This window comes from Myotis lucifugus, unplaced genomic scaffold, assembly GCF_000147115.1.
Source record: "Myotis lucifugus unplaced genomic scaffold, Myoluc2.0 scaffold_325, whole genome shotgun sequence".
Classification (NCBI taxonomy): Eukaryota; Metazoa; Chordata; class Mammalia; order Chiroptera; family Vespertilionidae; genus Myotis; species Myotis lucifugus.
The window spans coordinates 276,710-300,122 of record NW_005871373.1 but is presented as its reverse complement, the minus strand read 5'-3'; the positions used below and the strand labels follow the sequence as shown (position 1 = coordinate 300,122).

Below are 23,413 nucleotides of genomic sequence, written 5' to 3'. Positions count from 1 at the left end.
TATAACAATGAAGGAATTTGTGGTATCTGTCCTGGCGCCCAGCACATTAGGTTGTGCCCCAAGGGGTCCAGAAAAAGAAGTTACAAGTTACCCAGACATTTCAAGGGTATGTTATCATAGATGCAAAAAGACAGACAGGCTCAGTTAAGGTAAAGGTTGATCTGGTCAGTGAAGATACTGGCCTAGGAGGTGACTACCCAACATAATTGCTTTTAGTTAAAGTTTAATTTCAGACCATCCTTTCTGGTGACTTTAGGTCTGAGTTTGCAAGACCCCGCCACGCAGGCCTCCCCTGAGCTTGTCAGGTCAGCATGTGGCCCCTTTTCGTCCACAGAGCGGAGGATTGCTCTAGGACTATGCCAGGAAGCCTCTGAAGAGAGAGTGCCTGAGAGATTGTGTGTAAAGGTTGTGCTTTGTTAACATAAAAAACATTGAAACCTGTAAAGAATTTTTGTGAGTTTATTTGAGCCAAACTGTCGACATATGCCAGGAAGTAGAACCTCAACGAATTGAGATAATGCTCTGGAGAATGGGGAGTTCATACCTTGTTTTTATAAATTACCATCAAAAGTAAAATACGTAAGTGGATTACAGGAAATTCATTGGTGATTAAGGAGGTGAAGAAAGCAAAGGGAGGGGGGACTTCTGGGATAGGATAAAAAGTGGAATGATGGACATAGGCTTCTTTTACATAGATGGATACGGGATAGTTAATGTAGTTAACAGTTGACAATTAACATGATAACTATAACAATGAGGGAATGCCCTAGTGCCATTTGTTGTACCCTGAGGGGTCTGGAAAAAAAAAAGGGAAGCTACAAGTTACCCAGACATTTCACAGGTATGTTATCTTAGATGCAAAAAGACAATAGGCTCAGTAAAGATCTAAGTTCATCTTTGTCAGGGAAAATTCTGGCCTAGGACATGACTACTCTCTATAACAGCGGTTCTCAACCTGTGGGTCGCGACCCCTTTGGGGGTCGAACAACCCTTTCACAGGGGTCGCCTAAGACCATCGGAAAACACATATATAATTACATATTGTTTTTGTGATTAATCACTATGCTTTAATTATGTTAAATTTGTAACAATGAAATTGGGGGTCACCACAACATGAGGAACTGTATTAAAAGGTCGCGGCATTAGGAAGGTTGAGAACCACTGGTCTATAACCTGTTCGTAGTCAAATTTTTAATTTTCAGACCATCCTTTGTGGTTATTTTAGGTCTTTGAGTTTCCACAACCGCCATCAGGCCTTCCCTGAACTAGTCAGTTTAGCATATGGCCCCTTTCGTCCACTGAATACAGATCACTAAATTGACCCATCTCTGGAGCACCTACCACTCATGTCTTGGTCCTCGTTGGTCTCCTGATCGCTCATGGGAAACCGTTTACTGAGGCTCGTGGTGCGCAGGCCCTGGCAGGTGCTGGGTGCGTCTTCTGCCTCTGCCTTAGACGCTGATAATTAGTGACTTACCATCTGGGTGACCTATTTTGTTTTCTCCTTAAAACAAACATTGAAGCATGGTGAAGGGTGGGTGCCATCCCTTCTGCTCGCCCCTGGCAGCCCTGGTGTACACCTGCTGCCCTGGCGTACTTCCTACTGGTGCCTGGGGCATTCTCCGTGTCCTGTTTGGACGATAAGATAATATGGCCATTTATGAGTGGGTGTTTTGTTGCAGGTTGTGTGGCCTCTGCTCTGTGGGCTTCTCCCACACTGGCGGGCCACACCTGCTTGTTTCACGTGTCTGGGAGATAACAGTGATGCATCTGTTAGCTACAGTGTGGTCCTTAACTCAGTATAACGTGCTCTAGGGTGATAGTTTTAGGGGGATGGACTTTTCATTTTTTATTGGGAACATGGGTTTGGAGGTACATACTCGGGCCAGTCTGCACACTCCTCCCCCGGTAGGACCCAGCTTTAACAAATCTATTTTTCAAGAGAAATAAAATATGCATGCTCAGGCCCTACTCCTAGAGATTTTGATCCAGTAGATATGAGTGAGACCCAAGCACATATAATTACCCCCCCCCCCATACACACACACACATAGTTTAGTCAGTGAATTACTGGGGAGAAGAGCCTGGCTCTTTATCAGCATTGAGGGAGTGGTTTCTGGCCATAGACCTCAAGAATTGCCTTGTGCGATGCCAGGGTGACTGGGCTGGAAGAGGTGCAGCTGTAACAAGACAGCACAGAGGCCACTGTAATATGGCTCTGTGACTAGGCTTCCGTTACCGTTCAGTATTTGCATTTTATAACTTCACAGGCCAAGTAGCCACATACCAAAAAATAATATGCAGTTATATGCACCAGAAATTTAGGGATTTACTTTTTAGTTGAAACCATTTGTTTTCCCTCTGACTGTTGTCCTTATGGAGAACGGACGGTGTCTTCAGTGTGTGGTGAGGAAATCCCAAGGGGCTCGGCCCTGGAGGCCTCGGAGCTCGGCTGGAGGGTGAGTCTTGCTGAAGAGAAGCTGGGCAGCCCGGTGGTAAAGGAAGTTGGAGGCGTTTTTGGCAGAGCCTCTGGTTTGGCTTCTCGCAGCCCTCTCGCTGGGACCCAGCTTGGGCTTGCCCCGGGCGCGGCCAGTGCAGGACTGGCGCCCGAGTCGGCTGTTGACCGGAGGGCGGGGAGGAGGCCACCAGAGCTGATGCTTTCACAGAAGCTCCGCTGCCTGCAGGCCACAGCGACCCGCCCTGGCCAAGGCAGTGGGCCAGTCTGCAGCCTGCATGTGCCGAGTTTTCTGTGAGGTTAATTCAGGCTCCCCAGGTCCTGCCGGGTGAGTCATGCATCACCGCCTTCAGCTCTGCCCGGATGACAGGGCGCAGTGTGAAACAACAGCCTCTCCCTCCCGGCACACCCCCTCCTGCCAGGCTTTTCCCTGTAGCGTAAAAAGCTGAGTATTCACCACGGCAGCACATGCGACCGCTGTTTATTGCTGGTATTCCCCTCTCGGAATGAGCGCACAGACGTGACGTCACCCCACTTTGTCACTGGTGTCCCCCGGTGAGTGAAGAGCTGGCCGGGAGCAGACCAGAGCCATGCACCTTGTCTAGCGAGAAGTGGCGGGACCCACTGACAATCAAGACACTGCTTAGTGGGGACGGGGAGCAGTTGATTCAGAGGATCGAAGTTTCCTTTCACTTTTAATACCTGAATTTATTATAAGAAAGCAAATTTTGGGGTATTTGTGCCTTGAAGGGTTTCAGGTCACACTGAAGCTGGTGAGGGGAGTACTTCCCTGGAGCAGCAGGCCCATTGAAGAGGGTGTCGATGGGAGGGAGCAGGTGGGCTTGGGCTGAGCCGCACAGCAGAGCTTCGTGTCCTGGGGAGAAAGAGGCACCGGGCATGTCTCCTGCCATTCCCAGGTATGGTTCTTGCACGCCAGGGCGCATGAGGCAACGCATAGGCTTGTGAGCGCTGGTATGTTCCTTGCCCGGATCGGCCTCTGGTCCCCAGGCAGCTGTGGATCATCTTCTGAGTCTTGCCCTTTCATCTGATGGCCCCGGCTTTGCCGAACCCCAGTGAGCTTCTCAGGTGGGCACCGGACAGGAGTGTCTGTGGTGGCAGCAGCACTTTGGGTCATCTGTTTTCTCAAGGTGCCTGTTGCAGCACCTGAGGCTGCGGCCCAGCCGGTTCCCTGGAGTAGAGGTAGGGCTGGGAGGAGTGGCGTGGAGAGGGCTTTCCTACAGCAGCCCCTAGGAGGGCCCTCTGCCTGGAGGCCGCCCAGGAAGCAGGTGCACTTGTAGGAAGGGACACAGCCACCCCACTGACCTGTGCTCTTCCTCACCAGCTTGTCCCGCCTGACGCTCACCCGCTGCCAGTTACTCGTGAGTGTGAGGTGAGCCGATTCTGGGATGCAGACCTTCTCTTCCCCTCACGGCCTTGAGGGCACGTGCTGCTCCAAGGGAGATCCCATCTCCTGCTTCCGAGCTGGGTGGCCTCTGGCCTCGGCTGGCTTCCTAAACTCAGGGAACTTCCCCGCCTTTCTGTCAAATAGGTGTGGCTTTTCCCTGTGAGGTGGTGCGAGGGCTTCTGTGCTGCTGCATGCTGCAGGATGAACGTGCAGGGTGCGACCGTCATCCTTTGCTTTGCTAAGTGAAGAGGAGGTATGTTGGTAGGAAGGAGGGGGCAGACAGAGGGAAGCACAGTCCACCCCATCCACTCTGCCCGCTCACCTCCTTGCGTAGTGCGGTCACGCATGGCCTGTGCATCGGGAGTGGTCGGAACACTGGCTGTGACCCGAGAGGCTTATGTAAGCCTTAGTAAAGTCACAAAGCTGTTCTCTTATTGTATTTACTTATTCAGTCTTTCACTATGATTCTTCTTCTTAGAAAGCTAGAATGGGCATGTACAACTCAAGAGGAAACGGTCTATAACACGGAGGAAAACACATCTGTGCTTACGATACGGCCTTTGTAAATATGTCATGATTTTCAACAAAAGATGCTTTGAGAATTCTTGTTTCCAAATATTGAGGCAAGAGCTCTTCCTACTTTCTGTGGAAATAGCTCTTAAGCCACCCATGATTTGTTTTCATTTGACAAGTTAGATTTTGGTGAACTTGGTGTGAGTTTGCCCGGGAGCTTTGACTCTGAAAACTTGGGTTGGTGGTGTGGCTGCTCGCCTGGGAGAGGACAGGATTCTCTGCGGGGAACGTCTCTCTGAGGAGGAGTGGGAGCTCTGAGTAATGCGTGACATAGCTTGTGAGCATCCCACGTGCAGCACGCACGCAGGCCGAAAGCTGCAGGGAACAGGGTTGTTTTGTTATAACATTGATGAGGTGCCCTGGGAACTTACTGGCATTTATGTCTGTCAGCCTATGGTAAACTTGTGTTATACGTTGTTTGGCTTAAAGTCACAGACGTTATCTGTTGTGTTAACTTGAGAACTTGCTGTTTCGCCCTCAGAGACCACATTCTGGGTTAGCATCTCGCCTCTGACGGTGCCATCGCCAAGACTCAGCACTGTTGGGTGCTGAAATCAGATGACACTTGTGTTTAGGGACCCGTCAGGGAGACACAAAGCTGCTTACAGTGTGACTTTATATAAATACTGTAAATATATCCATGTTCAAGGGCAGTTTTATTTTAGAGTCAACTTCCTGAAATTCTGAGAAAAAGTAAGGAGCAATTTGAAAGCCGTAATTGAAGGTTGGGTTGGTGATGAGTGAAAGACAACGGTGGGCAGGTCAGGAGACCAGAAGGTCTCAGAACTCCTTGCATCACTTAATCTGAAACTTTCAACTTTTCCTCTAAGGTAAACATGTCAAACTCATGGCCTGCCGGCCACATGCGGCCCAGCCAACGTAACAGTTGTAAGAAATGTTTTAGTAAAAATTTCATAACTTAATTTTTACAATATCCTGTTATACATAACTAGAGGCCCAGCGCGCATGAAATCTTGTGCGAGTAGCTCACTTCCGCCTGCCTCAGCTGGCAGCCCCGCCCATTGCCCATCGCCCATCGCCGCTGGTAGCCTTCCGCTGCTCTGCTCTTAGCTTGCGCCCCGCACGCCCCAAGAGCCGCTGCTGGCGGGCTGGGGGAGGTACCGAGAGGTGCTCCATGCACCTCCTGGTGACCGGTCTTTTGGTCATTGTGGTGTTACGGCCATTGGCCTTTTATAATATAGACCAGGGGCCCGGTGCACAAAAATTTGTGCACTCGGGGTGGGGGGGAGAGGGGGTCTCTCAACCCGGCCTGTGCCCTCTCGCAGTCTGGGACCCCTCGGGAGATAACGACCTGCTGGCTTAGGCCTGCTCCCTGGTGGCAGAGGGCAGGCCCAATCCCTAGGTGCAGCCCCTGGTCGGGCTCAGAGCAGGGCCGATTGGGGAGTTGGGGCACCGCCCCCAGTCATGCACAGAGCAGGGCGGATCGGGAGGTTGCGATGCCACCCCCTGTCATGCTCAGGGTAGGGCCGAATGGGGGGTTGGGGCGCCACCCCCTGTCATACTCAAGGCAGGGTCGATGGGAGGTTTTGGCGCCACCCCCTGTCATGCACAGAGCAGGGCCAATCAGGGGGTTGGGGCACTGCCCCCTATCACGCACAGAGCAGGGCCCATCAGGGGGGTTGGGGCTCCGTACCCTGTCACACACAGAGCAGGGCTGATCAGGGGGTTGAGGAGCTCCCCCCTGTCACTCACAGAGCAGGGACGATAGGGGAGTTGGGGCACCGCCCCCTGTCACACACAGAGCAGGGCGGATCAGGGGGTTGGGGCACCGCCACTGTCACACTCAGGGCAGGGCCGATGGGGTGGGGGTTTGGGGCGCCGCCCCCTGTCACACACAGAGCTGCAGGGCGATCAGGGGGTTGGGGAGCTCCCCCCTGCCACGCACAGAGCAGGGCCGATCAGGGGGTTGAGGAGCTCCCCCCGTCTCGAACAGAGCAGGGCAGATAGGGAGGTTGTGGCCCCGCCCCCTGTCACACACAGAGCCGCAGGGCGATCAGGAGGTTTGGTCGCTGCCCCCTGTCACGCTGATCCCGGTGCTGGGAGGCATATTACCCTTTTACTATATAGGATAGAAGCCTGGTGCACGGGTGGGGGCCGGCTGGTTTGCCCTGAAGGGTGTCCTGGATCAGAGTGAGGGGTCCCACTTGGGTGCCTGGCCAGCCTGGGTGAGGGGATGATGGCTGTTTGCATCTGGTCACACCCACTTCAGGGTGGGGGTCCCCACTGTGGTGCCTGGCCAGCCTGGGTGAGGGGCTGAGGGCCGTTTTCAGGCTGGCGGGTGACTGAAGCTCCCAACCTGTCCTTTTTTCCTTTTTTTTTTTTATTCTGGGCCAGCTTTAGCTCTGAGGCTCGGCTCCAGCTATGAGACCTCCGCTGCTGAAAGCAGGTTTCTGGTCTTTGTTTACCTTCTGTATTTGAAACAATGTTGCGGTCCTGCTGGCTGAAGCCTGGGGTTTTGTTTAGCTTCTATATTTGTTACAGTGTTTCTTAGAGAGCAGCTGAGAGGCCGGCAAGGCAGGCGGGGAAGCTTGGCTTCCTCCGTCACTGAAGCAAGCAAGCCTCCCTGTTCGCGTCAGCTGCCTGGCTGCCAGCTGCCATCTTGGTTGGAAGTTAATTTGCATATCTCACTGATTAGCCAATGGGAATGGTAGCGGCCGTACGGCTAATTACCATGTTTCTCTTTTATTAGATAGGATTATTAATAATGAACCACAGTGTTTGCTAATGACTGATTACTATAATCATGTTGCATTCATTTTCTTACGTGCCTTACGCGCAGGCGCACCATTTCTCTCCACTAATATTACTGGTAGCAGGGAACATTTTAGTCTCGGACTGACTTGTTTGGTGTGCGCAACAGGAAATATTTCACTTTTGGAAAACAAGAAAAACAGGTTTATTTGCATTACTCTTATTTGTGCAGTTATTCAGTGTCTGGTAAGTTAATGTTCAAGAAAAAAATATTAATTTTTATTAAAATGTTCTATTATTTTATGTTAACAATGACTTGTTTATTTCAGCCCTTTGTAGTCAGCATGTCTCTCGAAATAAAGCTGCACTTCTATGAAAATTTAAGCTTTTGTTTTTTTGCGGCCCACATAAACTTCAACCTTGTTTATTTGGCCCGTGTTAGCCTTTGAGTCGACATGCTTGCTCTAAGGCAATGAGAAGAGTTCAGTTTGAGTGCCTTAGTGATGCTTGAAGTGATTTTTTAATATTGCAATTACACCATGGGTGTAACTCTAAAAATTGAGTATACTGTGAAGTCACAAGGAAAATGTGTAGGAAAACTTCTTGGGAGTGAGGGGATTAGTGATGAGAAGGAAAAAGGGAACCCACAGAATTCTGTGTTTCATCTCTTGTTTTGGATACATGGTTAGTCAAGCTTTTTATTGAAGTTCATCGTGTTGTACAGGACACCGTGGGCAGCCCCTGAGTGGTGCAGTGCAGCTCTGTGGGCTGTGTTGTGCTGTAACACAGTCCCCCATGGTCAGGCATGAGGCCCAGCTCCCTTGTCTGTTTCTCTCTTGCCTCCTCATTTGAGAAACTCAAAAGTTAAAACTGCATTTACAGGTTGGGGCAAAATTAGGTCTACAGTTGTGAGTTTGTGAAACAGAGTTTGTGTATTATTTTCTGTATGAACAACTGTAAACCTTTTGCCCCACCCTGTATATTTAAAAAAGACACGATTCCTTGCTTTGGAGTACGAGGTGTACTGGTTAATAATGCGGATTTTCCCAATAGATGGAGTTACACATATGTTGATATATATGCGATTTGATATGTATGCTATTTTGTTGTATTGACAGCAAGCTTCAAAACTTCATATGTCAAATTTTCTGAAGGTGTTCTTAGATATTTTTACACTTAAAAATGTCGAATTTCATGCCAAAAAAAGGAGAGCATTAGCGGGAAGTTTTAGTTCATTACTTTATTTTGAAGAAAGGTGCTGCTGAATACTTTGGGAAGCTTATGGTGAACATGCTCCATCTCAAGATACTTGTGAACACTGGTTTAAATGCTTTAAAAGTGATGATTTCAATGTGAAAGACAAAGAACGTCCAGGTCAACTGAAAAAGTTTGAAGACCAACAATGACAAGCGTTATTGGATGAAGATGCGTGTCAAACTCAGAAACAACTTGCAGATAGATTAAACGTTGCTCAGCAAACAATTCCCGATCGTTTACAAGCAATGGGAAAGATTTTAAAGGAAGGAAAATGGGTGCCACATCAACTGAACGAAAGACACATGGAAAAACGAAAAGTCATCAGTAAAATGTTGCTTCAACGGCACAAAAGGAAGTCCTTTTTGCATCGAATTGTGACTGGCGATGAAAAGTGGATTTATTTTGAGAATCCCAAATGCACAAAATCATGGGTTGATCCAGGTCAACCATCAACATCGACTGCAAGGCCAAATCGCTTCGGAAAGAAGACAGTGCTCTGCGTTTGGTGAATCAGGAAGGTGTGGTGGATTATGAGCTTCTAAAACCAGGTGAAACTGTTAATACTGATCGCTACTGACAACAAATAATCAATTTGAACCACACTTTGATCGTAAAACGACCAGAATGGGCCAGAAGACACGGCAAAGTAATTTTGCTTCATAACGAACCGTCACACACTTCAAAACCAGTTAAAGACACGTTAAAAGGTCTTGCCTGGGAAGTATTAACCCACCCGCTGTATTCACCAGACCTTGCTCCTTCAGATGACCACTTGTTCCAATCGATGGCACAAGCACTTTCTGAGCAGCACTTCAAAACGTACGAAGAAATGGAAAGTTGGGTCTCTGAATGGTTTGCCTCAAAACAAGAAAAGTTCTATTGGGACGGTATCCACAAATTACCTGAAAGATGGGGGAAATGTGTAGCTAGCAATGGACATTACTTTGAATAAAGCACTTTTGATGTTTCTCTTGAAATTATCATGTCTTCTTTGATTACAAAATCTGCATTATTAGCCGGTACACCTGGTAGAGACCCATGGTCACCCTACATGCTTCTAAGGAAATGCCAGGGAGGAGTTCAGATTGAGAGTTATATTGAAGATAAACATGGGTCATTACCTTGTAATAATTAAAATAAAACACGTGTTATATGACTTATTTTAAGTGAGTAAGAAAAGATATCAATTTCTAATAGTAGTTGTGCGGAGACTGGAGAAAGATTCGGTTCTGTATGCTGTTTGCCGTGTGAGTGGATGGCAATGATGATGTTGTGATGGCTGTGTAACTAGGGCTGTCCTCTCCCCTGGAAGGTGGCTCCCTGAGGGGATACCCTGACCCAGGTAGTGAGAACTTTGGAAGGTTGGACCCCTGAGTCTTGCCCCCAGGCTGTTCTTCCCCCGCCTGGCATGGTGCTGTCCGCCAGAACCAGGCTGCTGCCTTGGTGCTTGCTTCTGACAGACGACAGGGCCCTGTGCAGAGGGAGGTTTCTCATCCCCATTGCACAGGGGGAAGGTGATGGTCAGCAAAGGTCCCGGGGCCAGCTGCCGTCGCCCTCCTCGCGGTGGGCTTGGCTTCCAATCCAGTGCCTGCTTTGGACACCTTTATGCAGTATTTAAATATTTTAATATGTGAAATGAACTAATGAAGAAATAGTTTATTTTTCCCCTAACCCTTTCTCCTTTAAAATATTAACAAATTTTAATTTAAAAAATATTGATATTACAGAAAAATAGAGAAAGATGAATTCACTATTTTTAGTAGCTTCAGACAGTGAACAAATATGGAAACAATATGTGTTTTATGGGCAGCTCTGCTGAGTGTGAGCACTGAAGTAGGGACTGTGTGTTATGGGTTTGTGTGTACTTTCATCCGTCAGTGATGTTCTTTATTTTTTTGTTAATTCTTACCTAGGGATATTCTTTCCATTGATTTTTTTATTTTTTACTTTTTTTTAGAGAGAGTGGGAGGGAGGGAGAGAAACATCCATGTGAGAGAGACACATCAATTGGTTGCCTCCCACACATGCTCCATCCTGGGCCAGGGACTAGGAATCAAACCCAAGACCCGTTGGTGCTTGAGCCGTGCTCCAACCACTGAGCCACACCGGTCGGGGCCTATTGGTGCTCTTTAATTTGCCCCTCTCTTAAAACGTAATTCCTCACACTGGATGCTGTGGTCCAGACACCTGCTCCCACGGGCACCACCCCGTGGGCTGCTGCCTCCTGGGAAGCAGCCGCTGTCCTCATGCAGCGTTGCCAGGTGTCTGTGAAGAGCAGCTGTCTTTCCCTCCCACGTGACCACTGCCCCCTGGAAGGAACTGCTCACGAATTCTCACGGCAGGATTTCTCTCTTCATCTGTGTTGTCTGTACTTCTCAACCTGAAGGTGATTTTGGCTACAGTGCTAGCTCACCCTCTGGAACTCAGCTTGCTGTCTGCCAGGCCCCCCACTGGCTCCCATTTGTTCTAGAGCACAGCTGAGTACAACAGAACCAGCGTGCAGGGCCCAGGTGACTGGCCTTTCTTTGTGGGAGTCTGATGCAAAGTTCCTCGAAGCTGTCAATTGCAAGGGCAGGATAGTCATTGATGTTCACGAGACTGCCCTTTGCCATTAGGAAAAGCCTCTTCCGTGGACTCACGATGTCAGGGCTGAGAAAGATTCCTATCCCGGTCGGTCTCAGAGAAGAACAGCGTGGTGCATGGGGACTTCCCTGTGAGCTGCCTGCTAAGTCCCCGGGCAGAAGGGCCCAGTGGTGGGGAGTGGGCGCTAGGTGCTCGGGTCTCACCATGCTCTTGCGACCGTCTCATTCTTGGTAGACGTTCAATCTCATGTTCTCTGCTATTGAGACAGACATAATTTTCCTTAAATGGAGTGTTCCAGATAAGGTACCTCTGACCTAAGAAAGGCCCAATTCTATGTTGCAGCCTTTAATTTTAAACTTCAGGGAATACAAGCACTGTCTTCTCATTAAATTGCAAGTCTTGGCTGATCTCATAACAGCCAAGATTCCTCTGTCGGCCTGCTCATCCACAGCCCTGGTCACGGAAGGGAGGAAGAGCCAATAAACAGATGTTATTATAACAAGAAATAGTAGTTATGGGTAAAATGGCACAAGTACGAGCCTGCTCCCCTCACACTTGGCTTGGGGCTGCAGGAGCAAGGTGAGGGGGCAGCGCCACCCGCCTGCTCCCGTCTTCTCTCCCAGGACCTGGGCCGCTCCTCCTCTGAGACGGGAGTGGTGTCTGGTACCATGCCTCCCGTTAGTAAAATTTTGGGTCTTTTGCAGACACTTCCTTCTGGGAAAGAGCCTAAAGATAAAGAGCCTGTGGTTTGGGGGTTTACAGTGCAGAACCTGTTACGCTGGTCTTTGTTTTGGGGTGCATAAGTGTAGGATCTTAGGAAGAGTGGTCAGTGGATGGGGTGCTGAGCTCACGCCACCCACCACAGGGTCATACAGGGACTATATTTGCTCTTAAAAATAGAAAATTTAAGGGGCAGTGGATTGGAATTTTAAAAGTTTTTAAAGACTAGTTTTTAGAGCAGTTTTAGTTTTCACAGCAATTGAGAAGGTACAGAGATTTCCTATATACACATGCATAACCTTCCCATTTTCAATATCCCCCACCAGAGTGGTACATGTTGAAAGTGATGAACCTGTATTGATACATCATCATCATTCAAAGTCTGTAGTTTGCATTAGGGTTCACTCTTGATATTGTGCACCTTCTGTGCATTAGGGCAGATTTATAATGACAAGTATCCATCCTTACAGTGTCATACAGAGTAGCTTCACTGCCCTAAAAATCCTCCTCCGTGCTCTGCCTATTTGTCCCCCTCTCCCAGTTGGATTCCCCCTCAACCCCCGCCCCCTCCAATATACTTTTATTGATTTCGGAGAGGAAGGAAGAGGGAGAGAGAAATAGAGATAGAAACATCAATGATGGAAGAGAATCATTGATCAGCTGCCTCTTGCACGCCCCCTACTGGGGATTGAGCCCACAACACAGGCATGTGCCCTGGCCGAGAATTGAACTGTGACCTCCTGGTTCATAGATCGACGCTCAACCACTGAGCCACTCTAGTCGGGCCTAGTTGGAATAAAAAAAAAATGTATTGAATTTATTGCGGTAACATTGGTTAATAAAGTTAAATAGGTTTCAGGTACCTGGTGGAATTTTTAAGGTAAATTATGAATGATGGTGAGCGAGGCATCCTGGAGAGAGAACTGGCACCAGGGCTGGCTGAGCCACTAGACGTGTGTCCTGTTAGCTCTTTGGGCTACTTTCTTGTTTGTAAAATCAACTGTTTTGTTGAATTAGGCTCGCCTGTCCTTTGAACTCAGGAACATTTTAGAATATAAGTTATATGACTTTATGATAAACATAGTAATTAACTTTTGTTAGAATTTACTTGTTACAAATTTAACCTTTATGCACCAAAACCCCAGCTAAAACGAGTGCGTATATTATTGTAATAAATACTATATAGTCCAAAAAGGGATGAGGAAACTTAAATTTGGTCTTTTTTGTGTAAGCATGGAAAACTTCAGCATGCATAGGAATCACTAGAGGCTGGATAGGAAAGTCATGGATTCCTGTACCCACTTACAGAAGTCTCACGTTTGGGTCTTGTGTGGGTGTGAGGTCTGCACCTCACAGGTGAAAGGGAGAAACTGAGCTTGCCTTCCTTCATAGAAGAGAAAAACTTGACACCTCTCCCCACAGTCAGCCTCTTTTATCCAAAATGTTCCATCTCTAAAGAAACATACACCACTACGATATAATTAAGATCAAGGAACAAAACTTCCATTTTGGATGGAATGAGGAGCGACCAGTCCGGTCACTGGGGGACCGGGCAGTGGAGGACCGGGTCTGGAGAGCGGTTGTGCAGTTCTCTGACAGCTTCTCGCCCTGGCCCGTGGGGGACTGCACACCTGTCCCTCTGGCATTTGGCAAGGATTGTTTGCAGCTTAGATCTGAAGGGATCCACGCCCTGCTGGGCAGCCTCCTCTCTGCCGCCAGCCCCATTGTGGTGTTTGCTTCCTGTCACAGAGCGATGGTCTCACGTGTCCCGAGTGTTCTCTGTCACATGCCATGCTCCTCCTCGTGGGTTTTCCATGCCTCTGAATCTGTTTTAGGTTAAACTAAGCAGAAAGAAAAAGTATTCTGATCTCCAGTATTTGTTGGAAGAAAATTTATCTATATATATAAAAGCCTAAGCAACCGAATGTTCGATCGACCGGTTGCTATGATGCACACTGACCACCAGGAGGCAGACGCTCAACACAAGAGCTGCCCCCTGTTGTCAGTGCGCTCCTACAGCAGGAGTGCCGCTCAGCTGACTGACCTGTCCCAGTGGCCCACCAGCCCAGCGGCAGCCACTCACTCCCTCAGTAGTCCTGCAGGTCCAATCTCCAGAGAACGGGCCAGGCACTGATGGACCGGCGCCGCCCGCCTCCTGGAAGTTGGCCTCGGGCACCATGGCCACTTCCCCTCCCTAGATGCTCTGCAAGGAAGAAACCATGTAAAAGTGGCCGCCAGGCACAAATGTCAGCAGGACGGATCTGGATCCCGGGCCAGCAAGGGCATCCCACCGCCAGCCCTGAGGGCTGATCACATCCCGCATGCATGCCTCCCCCTCAGGATGGGCGCCATTTGTAGGGCTCCCAGCTGGTGAGCGCCACTATGGGGGCATGAACCTCTCCCCATCAGGACTGACTGGGTGAGCCCTCAGCAGGCGCAGTGGGGCCAGGATGAGTGGGAGTGGCAGGTGACGTTGGACTGCCGGTTTCGGCCCAATTCCTGCAGGCCACACCAAGGCACCCCACATGTGCATGAATTTGTGCACCGGGCCTCTAGTGGGAAGTTGAAGGAACAAACAAAACCCCGCTGTCAATGTTGGGAAGCCCAGGATGGGGGCTCCGAGTGTGTTCACACGTGCCTTCAGATTCCGTAAAGAATTCCTTTGGTATGTATGTTCTCAGCTTGACTTTTTCTGATTTGTGAAAGGAAAGGAAAGTCCAGGGAGTGAAGCTAAGTTTTTATTATTGGTTACTGTACTGACTTGTTTGATTACAATCTCTTAAAATATTGATGTTGTAGAGGAGTATACTTGGCAGTTGCTCTGGAAGTTGGTTGACTAGGACATTTGTGGCCATTTGTATTTTAAAATCCACAGCCTGGAATAGGGAAGACGTCTGGGTGTGCATCTTGAACTAGTTAACTTAACTCTCTCCAAAGCTTCAGTTTCTCCATCTATAAAATGGGGACAGTGATACATATGCTTGGTAATGTGAGGAATGAATGCCAAGTGCCTTGTTCACTACATGTCCTTAGAGTTCATTCTGTAAGTGTGCATGCTCCCTAAGGCTTGTGGGGGAATAAGATACTTGTTAAACCTAAATTGTGTTTACTTACCTTGCATAGTGCCATAAACGTAATAGACTTTCTTCCTCTCATCTTCTGTCCACTCTCTCTGGCGGGAGGAGTACAGAAGCTTTCTGGTTCCGTGAAGGAAGCTGAGCTATAGGTGGAAAGCACCAGGAGTAGGAAAGGAGTTGCAGTGCACTCGTTGTTCAGGGGCAGGGTGGTGCCACCGTCGTAATCACAAGGGCCTGGAAGGAAGGCTGGAGGAGGCCGGTCAACTCTGTGATCCGAGAGTCGGTGTCGAACAGTGTCATGACCATTGGGATTGGAGTCCTAGTTAAGGGTCCTGTCTTACATTTACCTCATTCATTCACATCCCCTCTAAGTTTTGTGTGTGCTTTTTTATCCTCACCTGAGGATATTTTTTATTGATTTTAGAGAGGGAGTAAGGGAGGGAAGAGGGGGAGGGAGGGAGGGAGGGAGGGAGAGAGAGAGAGAGAGAGAGAGAGAGAGAGAGAGAGAGAGAGACATTGATGTGAGAAGCATTGATTGGTTGTCTCCCGTATGCATGCTCCGACCAGACGGCAACCAGGAATCCAACCTGCGGCCTTTGGTGCACAGGGTGATGCTTCAAAGAACTGAGCCACCTGGCCAGGGCCCCTCTAAGCTTTCTCTTGTGAATGAGACCACCTGAATTTCCCTTTCAGTGAGCAGAGGAGCATTGCTGTCTTTTCCTCTTAGACTTAAAAGCTTCCCTTGACTGCTCTTCTCTGGGCGCCTCTCGGTAGGTTGGTGACAGACTTCCTTAGAGGCAGGCAGACAGGCTGCTGCAGTGCCCTGCGTTTAGAACCATGTGCTGTAATTTTGTGTGTGTGTGTGGGAACAGGTGTCATAAATGTAATGCATATTTGCAAATGCAAGTTGTCAGTTTTGACTCTGTTAGAATCATGAAGGAGAGTTGAAAATTAGGGCATTTTTCTTAGCTAGGATGTCTGCCAAGAATAGTTTTTTCCTTTAAAAAGAAAGAAACATGCATTTTCCTCACTTAAAGACAAGAAATGGATCAACTGCTTGCAGGTGGCTCTGCTGAAGGGACAGTCTGGTGAACGCGAGCCAGTCTGACTGTGAAGGGGTGTCGATCACAGTAGCAATCTTAACTCTAAATCTTGCAATATGCCAACTCTTTGAGAGCATTGAGCGAAAATAATTAAAGGTGTTTTTTTAAAAACAAAAAACTTGAATAGCAGGAACTTGACAAGTTAGTAGAAATAGTAGGAATCCATCTTTCGAATTTTATATAATGGTTGCAAAGGGGATTTCGCTGCCACTGTACCTTGGGTAGGTAACTTAGTAATAAAATTCACAGTTCTTCATTTGCAGAGTAGGATAGTGGCCTGCTTCACTGCTCTTATAGGGTTTTTCAGGGTCTGTTGGGAAAATAACTGAGAATGGTATTAAGAGGCTTTTCACCATCAGATGTCTCATAAGTGCATTAATGTTTACATGGTGCCTCATCGGGACAGCAAGCGATGGCCTTTACTGCCCTCCCTGTGGCATTTTATAGCCCGAATGGGACACTGAGTGCCCAGGAATTGGAGACAGTAGGACAGAAGAGTCAGTCCCGCATGGCTGTGAGCTGTGCATATTTAATACCAACCAGGTCATTTCCCCATGTATGTTAGGACTGGGTGGTGCAATGGAAAGGAAGGTCCTATCAATAGGAAGTTTCTAATCCCTCCATGCACAGGCCGGGAGTTTCAGAGTCAGGTCAGGGAAGTGGTCACGTCCTCCCTCGACAGGAGCAGACCGTGAAGCAGTCCTTTGGAGACGGACTGGAGGGCACAGGCGCATTACCGCCTCGGACTTCCGGGAAGAGCCCTGTTCCTGTGTCCTCAAGTCCCGGGCACGATCAGGTGCTTCTGAGTGTGTGTGTTTTCTTCACATGCTACTGAGGCAGCACGAAGGAGGCCGTTTGTTACAGCCAGAGCCAAGCCAGGGGACCACCCGGCGAGGGGCCATCCTAGATCCTCTCCGTGGTGTTGAGTAAACCACACACATTTTTATCATTTCAAACTACCCTCATGTAGCCTCCTCAGCCCACAGTTGCATACATACGTACATTCAGTACATTCAGCCTCCTCAGGGCACTCAGCTGCCCATTTTGGTTCCTTTACATATGGTGGCCCATCCACTAGGTGGAATATTAGAGAGAGGGGAGAGGGAAGTGCGTCGCTGTAGCACCCCACTGCCTCCCCACATATTGGCCTTGCCCTTTGAAGATGAGAAATGGGCCTACATTGATGAGGTCTGAGCCTGAGGCAGGATCAGGGAGCCAGCATGGCTCTGGAGGGAGTGAAGACTCTCACCTGAGTGTCCCAGGTGTGAGGGCCAGGGCTCGATGTCCGGGCACTGAGGATGGCCTTCGCTGGAGTCTCAGTGACCGGAAAGCTCGGAGAAGTTATGCAGCTCCCTGAGGAAGTGCAGCCATGAGTGGCGGCGGAATGAGAGCCCACGGCTGCGAACCCGAGATTCGTTTCTTCCAGGGCATTGTCTTGTTTCTCAGGAAGGAGGGAGTCAGTTTCCTGAGTCATATTTCAGTTTAAAATGGAACCTAATTTTGGAAGAACTGGTATGTGATAATCAAGACTAAAGCCTTTACTTGGTCTGTTATATCTGAGATAAAAATAGTTGATGAGTTGTTAGGTCCTGATTCTGTAATCACTCACTAAGGAAAACTGATATTCTTTATAAAGCAAATATTGTGTGAACCGGCAGCTCAGCTTCTGAACCATTGTCCTGAGTCTTAACCCTTTGCGTGCCAACCAATATCCTAGGAACTATGCTAAAATCGCCAAGGCATTTTTGCTGATTTTACAGCAGTTTAGGAAAAAAAGTATGAATCACAAGTAAATGAAGTTTCATATTCAAAAACTGAAGGAAACCTTTACTACATTGACATATTTAGCAATATCATCATCACTAATAAAAGCAGACTTAGAACTGGACGCCATTTCGAAGCTTTGATAGCGCTCCCGGCACTTTTGGCGAAAGACAGGAGCGCGATTGCGCTCCCCGGCACTCTAGGGGTTAATGCACTCGCAGTCCTGGTTCTGGTAGAGCGGGAACAAGGCAGGGGCTGCTACTTGGTAACCCCTGGAGAGGTGGGATTTCTTGATCTGTAAGGATCTAAGTGTGACCACATCACTCCCCACATCTCACCTGGCAATTTCCCAGCACAGTGCTGCGTGCGCCTCTTGAAAAGAGAGAAAGCTGGGGCAAGCCTTGTGCTGTTTTCTCGGATTCTGTCAGTCAGAAATTTGCTTTAGTCATTTGGAAGGAATTCCACTGCACAGAGTAGGCATGTGTTTGCAGATTTGAGGGCTGACTGGGTGCTAAGGAGATGGTCTTGTGTCTCTTACGTGGAAGGGACTGGGTGATAGCAGCACCCTGTCCTCTTAAGTTCTACCCTTTTGTCTTGGATTCAAGGAAGTCATGATTAGGTTTCATGTGATGGGTACTCGTGGCAGTTGCTTGATACTGTGCTAAAAAGTGCATTTCTCTCCTTGTTGAGAGAAACAGGTTCAGGCATCATTCAGGATCAGGGCTGTGCTTGCATGTGCCATGCCCTGAGGTTCTTTGCTCAGTTTTTCTTAACAGTAAACCTGTGAAGTGGGCACATGTTTACCCCTGATGACAGATGGGAGCTGGAGGCACCAGCGTCGTGCTGAGCCTGGGGAGGAGGCGCAGTGCGGTGCAGTACTGCCCGGCCCGGGCTCTGGGCCCGAGCTGCCGCTGCAGGCTCCTCCATGCCCAGGGCGAGAGCTCGGTCTTCTGTGTACTGCTGCTTCTGTGTACTGGTGCTGTGGTCACACAAGGAAGAGGCCGAGGCTACAGCGCTTTCAGCACACACAGGTAGAAATCTTAAATGAGCAATTCAGAGAAGGGTGCTATCAAAAGATGCTGAATCTTGGACAGACAGGTAGTAGAAACAGCTGTACGTATCAGAAATATGGGAGCCCATGCAACCTTCATCCAGTACTGCCTTCCTGGCCCAGAGCTGGGTTCCTTCTGCACGTCTCTGCGATTGAGCCTCATCGTTTTATTGCACATGTAGGCAGGACAGCATTTCCTGTCAGGATCCTGGGTGGCCCACTGTCATTGCAGGGCCAGGGCCAGACTGTTCTCCGGGCTCTGTGGGCACGATGAGCATGCGATGACGGGTGCTCTGAGGCCGCAGTGAGGTGTCGGGTCAGGTCTGTTGAGGCTGGGCAGGCGGCACAGCAGGCCTGGAGGGCGAGAAGGCAGGGTTCCTTGTGCCCGGCTGTGGATCTCCCTGCGCCTCAAGCAGAACTGCAGATCGCCTGAACTGCAGATGGGCCCCATTCACAGGGCAACACTGCAGGAGCCAGGAGGGCAGGCGTGGGGAAGGCCAGGTCGCAGTGCCTGCAGGGGAGCTCTGGGCCTGGCCTGAAGGCGTGTGGGCCCTGGTTGCCTGTATGTACGAGGGTCGCCCCTATCCGGGCACCTGTCCTGCTGTGAACTGCAGGGCAATGGGCCATCGTGGGGCTCCCCGTGACCATGGCTCATTTTCACAGGTTGGTGTTTTGACCGAGTAAGAACTTGAGTTCCTATGTAAACTTTCCAGAATTCTCCAGAATAAAGGGAGAGCTTTCCTCAGGCTCAAGCTCGAGTGTCCCAGTGCTCTATCCAGGGCCACAGAGAGGGCCCTGGGACACGGGGCTCTCGCCGTGCCTTCCCGGTGGCAGGGTGGCAGGCTGGGGACCGTTCCTCACCAAGCTCTCAAGTCGCTGGTGCTCAGGGTACCGCGGGCTCTTTGCTGCTCAGCTGGGAAATGACCGACCAGGGCAGAGGGTGCAGAGAGGAGGGAGACGCACAGGAATTGATTCAGTAGCCTTGCCCTGGTGAGGGGAGAATGACCGAATTTGAAATACCTACTGACAATGGGGGAAAAAGGGACATATGTAATACTTTCAACAATAACGATTAAAAAAATAGAAATGCCTAGTGATATAAGTGGATGACACATTTTTAGGTTCTAGGTCCGGAATTACCACAGAGCTGTGCAAAGGCCTCAGCATGCGCCCTCCCGCCCCGCCCCTGCACTCCCTTCCTTCTGGGGGACTCTCTCCCAGCCTTTCTGCACTCGGGTGCTCGAACCTTCAAGGAAGACTCTCAGATTAACTCCTTGAAGTCAAGTAATGGTGTTGGGAGCTCACCATTTCCCAATGGGGAAAAAGGACTGTTCATCATTTCAGCAGTACACACAGGGAGGTGTTTTTTGTTTGTTTTTTTGTCATTTCTTTTTTGAGTGCTCAACCTGATGTATAAAAGAACATATTTAAGTTGCTTGGATTGAGAGGTAACAATACAGAAATTAAACCCTGGAAAAAAAAAGGGAAACTTATCAAAACTCATTTGTTTCCATTGTTCTGTTTATCACGTGTGGTTCATTGGTATTAGCAACGATATTGTTCTATTGGAAAGCATGGTCTATTTCATCATTATTTTTTTGGAAAAAAATATAGAAGAACTGATTTGTTGAAGCACCAACCATTCTGTCCTAGTGATTGTGCAAAACAGTGGTGCCAATTATCTTTCTTTCCTCTGTTTTTCAGGGTCGACATGTTAAAACAGGTCAGCTGGCGGCCATCAAAGTTATGGATGTTACTGAGGTAAGATGGGGTCACACACATACTTACCTAAACTGGGAGGGAGCAGTCAGGGACCCCGCCCTCCCAGTGGAAGAGCATTGTTCTGTTTGGAGAATCGATCTTGAACAAATTGCCCTCCTGTGACATTGCCATGACATTGTGGGGGTCATAAGACCCAGCACAACAGTGGGCTAAATTGTTGCAGATGGTCCCCAAGTAACTAACAATCAGTAGCATTTTCTTAAAAACACACACAAAAAAACACACCTCTGAGTGATGTCATCCTTGGCAACATAATGGACCATAATTGGAAACATCTTCTAGTGGAAAAGACGAGATTTGAGGGGATGGGAAAGTCACATAAATGGGGGAGAGTCAGGCTGTGGGGGAGGGGAGCTTCTCTGGGGTACGGGGCCACATTTGGGCCATTTCTTTTATTTTTAACACGGGGAAGAAAACAGGTCCAGCCAGTTCCCAGAGGATTGAAAACAGAAACATCTGCTAGAACGCTGAGCAGATTGTTGGCAAAATTTAGTAGCAAGAAATAGTTCTTAAAATGGTCACGTGGGGTTTGCTGTGTAGCTGTAGGTGGAAGGATAAGCCAACTCCACAGAAAGGGAGGGCCTCCCTCCACGTGTGCCTGTGTGCATACATGTGCTGAGTCATAGTTCCTGCTTAAATAGCCATGGGTCATAGTGACTAAATCCGTTCTGTCTTAAGTTACTGTTGACCCTTGAACAACATGGGTTTGGACTGTGTGGTTTCACTTATATGCAGGTTTTTTTCAATAAATATGTTAAATGTGTTTTCTTATGATTTTCTTAGTATCTTCTTTTCTCTAGCTTACTTAGTTGTAAGAATACAGTATGTAGCACACACAGTACACAGAGTATGTGTTAATTAAGGCTTCTGGTCAACAGTAGGCGATTAGCAGTTAAATTTTTGGGGAGTCATAAGTTATAAGCAATTTTCAGTGGTCATCACCCCTAATCTATAGCTCCCCATGTTGTTAAAGGGTCAGCTGCATTTTCACCAGAAATTTTACTTCACATTCTCATGATTTCTTATAACTTGTTTAATTCTGAATAAGGTTTACCATCACAGATTCTAGAGAGAGTTACCCAGCAGCCTTGGGGACTTGGGGCATTTTTAAATCAAGCCACCATCTGCCCTAATCGGGTCTACGAGGAAGACGTGGCTGACTTGGTCTCAGGTGTACTGGTACAGGCGTGATCTCGGGAGAGGTGGAGAGCACCGTGGTCTCGGCTGCCGACAGGGACAGAGCTTCCACAGTGTGAGGTGTGGCACTCTGTGAGGTGACTGCTCTCTTTTCTCTGCCAAAGAGGATAAGGGGGCTTTGCAGTGGAAAAGTGCCGTTGCGTGGTCGACTGGCCAGAGGCTCTTGTAGCACTGACTGTTGTGCAGGGTCCTGGGAGCACACGGGGATGTGGCTCTGCTGTGTGCAGGGCCCTGGTAGCACATGGGGATGTGGCTCTGTACTGTGTGCAGGGTCCTGGGAGCACATGGAGATGTGGCTCTGCTGTGTGCAGGGTCCTGGGAGCACACAGGGATGTGGCTCTGCTGTGTGCAGGGTCCTTCCTGGTGTCCAGCTCATGGGAAATGGATGCTTTCCAATAGATATGACTTTTAAGATTATGTTAAAGAGTGGTAAAGGAGCTGCAAATTCTGACTGTTATTTAAGTACAAAAGTCAAGTTATCTTGTGCGGGGCTCGCTGTGACTAGGATGCCCGTCTCCTGACCACCTTCGGTGCCTGGCGCTGGCACCGCCCTGGGAGGCCATGTGGCCGGAGCCCGTGCTCCGTGACATTTGTTAACACACGTCCTGGCAGACTGATGGGTGCCACCGTAACTGTCACTGTTCGGAGTTTTTGAAGCATCTGGAAGTCCTGAGAGCTGGTGTTTTCCTCACTTCCCCGGCGCTGCCTGGCTGTTGGCGGCTGTGGCTGCCTGGCCAGCTCCTTCCCCTCGCAGTGAGGCGCAGGTCTTCCCTGTGTCCTCCTCACGAGGCCTGGCTCTGGTTATACGTGTGCAGGACGTGGTCACTGTTTAAAAAACGTGTAAAACATAAGAACATATCAAGGAGAGTTAAATTCTTACACTTCCCCCCTTTCCCCCCCTCACATAAGCACTGTGGTGCTCGGCTGGCTTCCTATCATCTGTCTGTGAGCACAGCTCCAAACCGCACAGCTGTGTGCAGTAGACGCCTTTGTCCACTGCTGCTGAGTTGCATACAAAAAATCAGGCAATGTTGGAAAAATGCACTTTCAGGACTCCTTTAAAAATAATTATGCGCAACCCATGTGCTGGGAGAAATGGACACCAAATGGTGAGTCTTGAGAACAAATGGAAACTCAATCAAGCGTTTACTGTCCTGACCTCTCCGTCCTGTGTCCACGCAGTGACCTCTGTGCTATCGCTTGGGACACAGTGTGGGTAGAGGACATCGTGCAGCTGGCACCCCAGGAACCTGCCCTTGCCTGACCCCCATCGGGGGCCTCTTGGCAGTCCTGCAAAGGTGTAGGCATTGGCTTGGGTCAGACCTGGGAGCAAATTCCTGAAATGTTTCTGGTTTCAACTCCATCAGGAGGAGAGCGGATTCGGCATGGTTTTTGACTTCTCAATTTTGTCACAAAAAGTTGTGAATGCTTATTTTTGGGAAAAATCACCGATTCTTGAGTCAGTTCCTTAAGTGAAATTGAGAGGCAGTTACCAGGCTCCTCTTATTCCTTCGGCTCTGAAGACCAGAGAAGCAGCGGTGTGGGGAGGTGGGTGTGGGGCCGCTCTCCGCCCAGCTCGGCTTCAACAGTCCGGAGTGGATTTGCTCCCAAGTGGCCACACCTCACCTGCTTTGATTATGGACCTGGACCCAGAACACAAAGCCAGCAGAGCATTCATATCTCCGCCCTGGGGCTAGGTGTTAGGAGCTATAGGAAACCAAGAGATCTGGAAGA

General features: G+C 49.0%; 1 protein-coding gene across 33 annotated transcripts in view; it reads left to right on the top strand.

Moving 5' to 3' along the window:
• Positions 1 to 23,413, top strand: part of MAP4K4 (mitogen-activated protein kinase kinase kinase kinase 4) — a 185,128-nt gene that overhangs the window by 68,221 nt on the left and 93,494 nt on the right. For all 33 annotated transcript variants that reach the window (XR_001350611.2, XM_014466135.2, XM_014466129.2 and 30 more), the window contains exon 2: positions 20,405 to 20,461. Coding sequence is in view for 32 of the 33 variants with exons in the window: in XM_014466135.2 (XP_014321621.1) it covers positions 20,447 to 20,461 (15 nt within the window). In the remaining variant the exon portion in view is untranslated. The remainder of the gene's footprint in view (positions 1 to 20,404; positions 20,462 to 23,413) is intronic.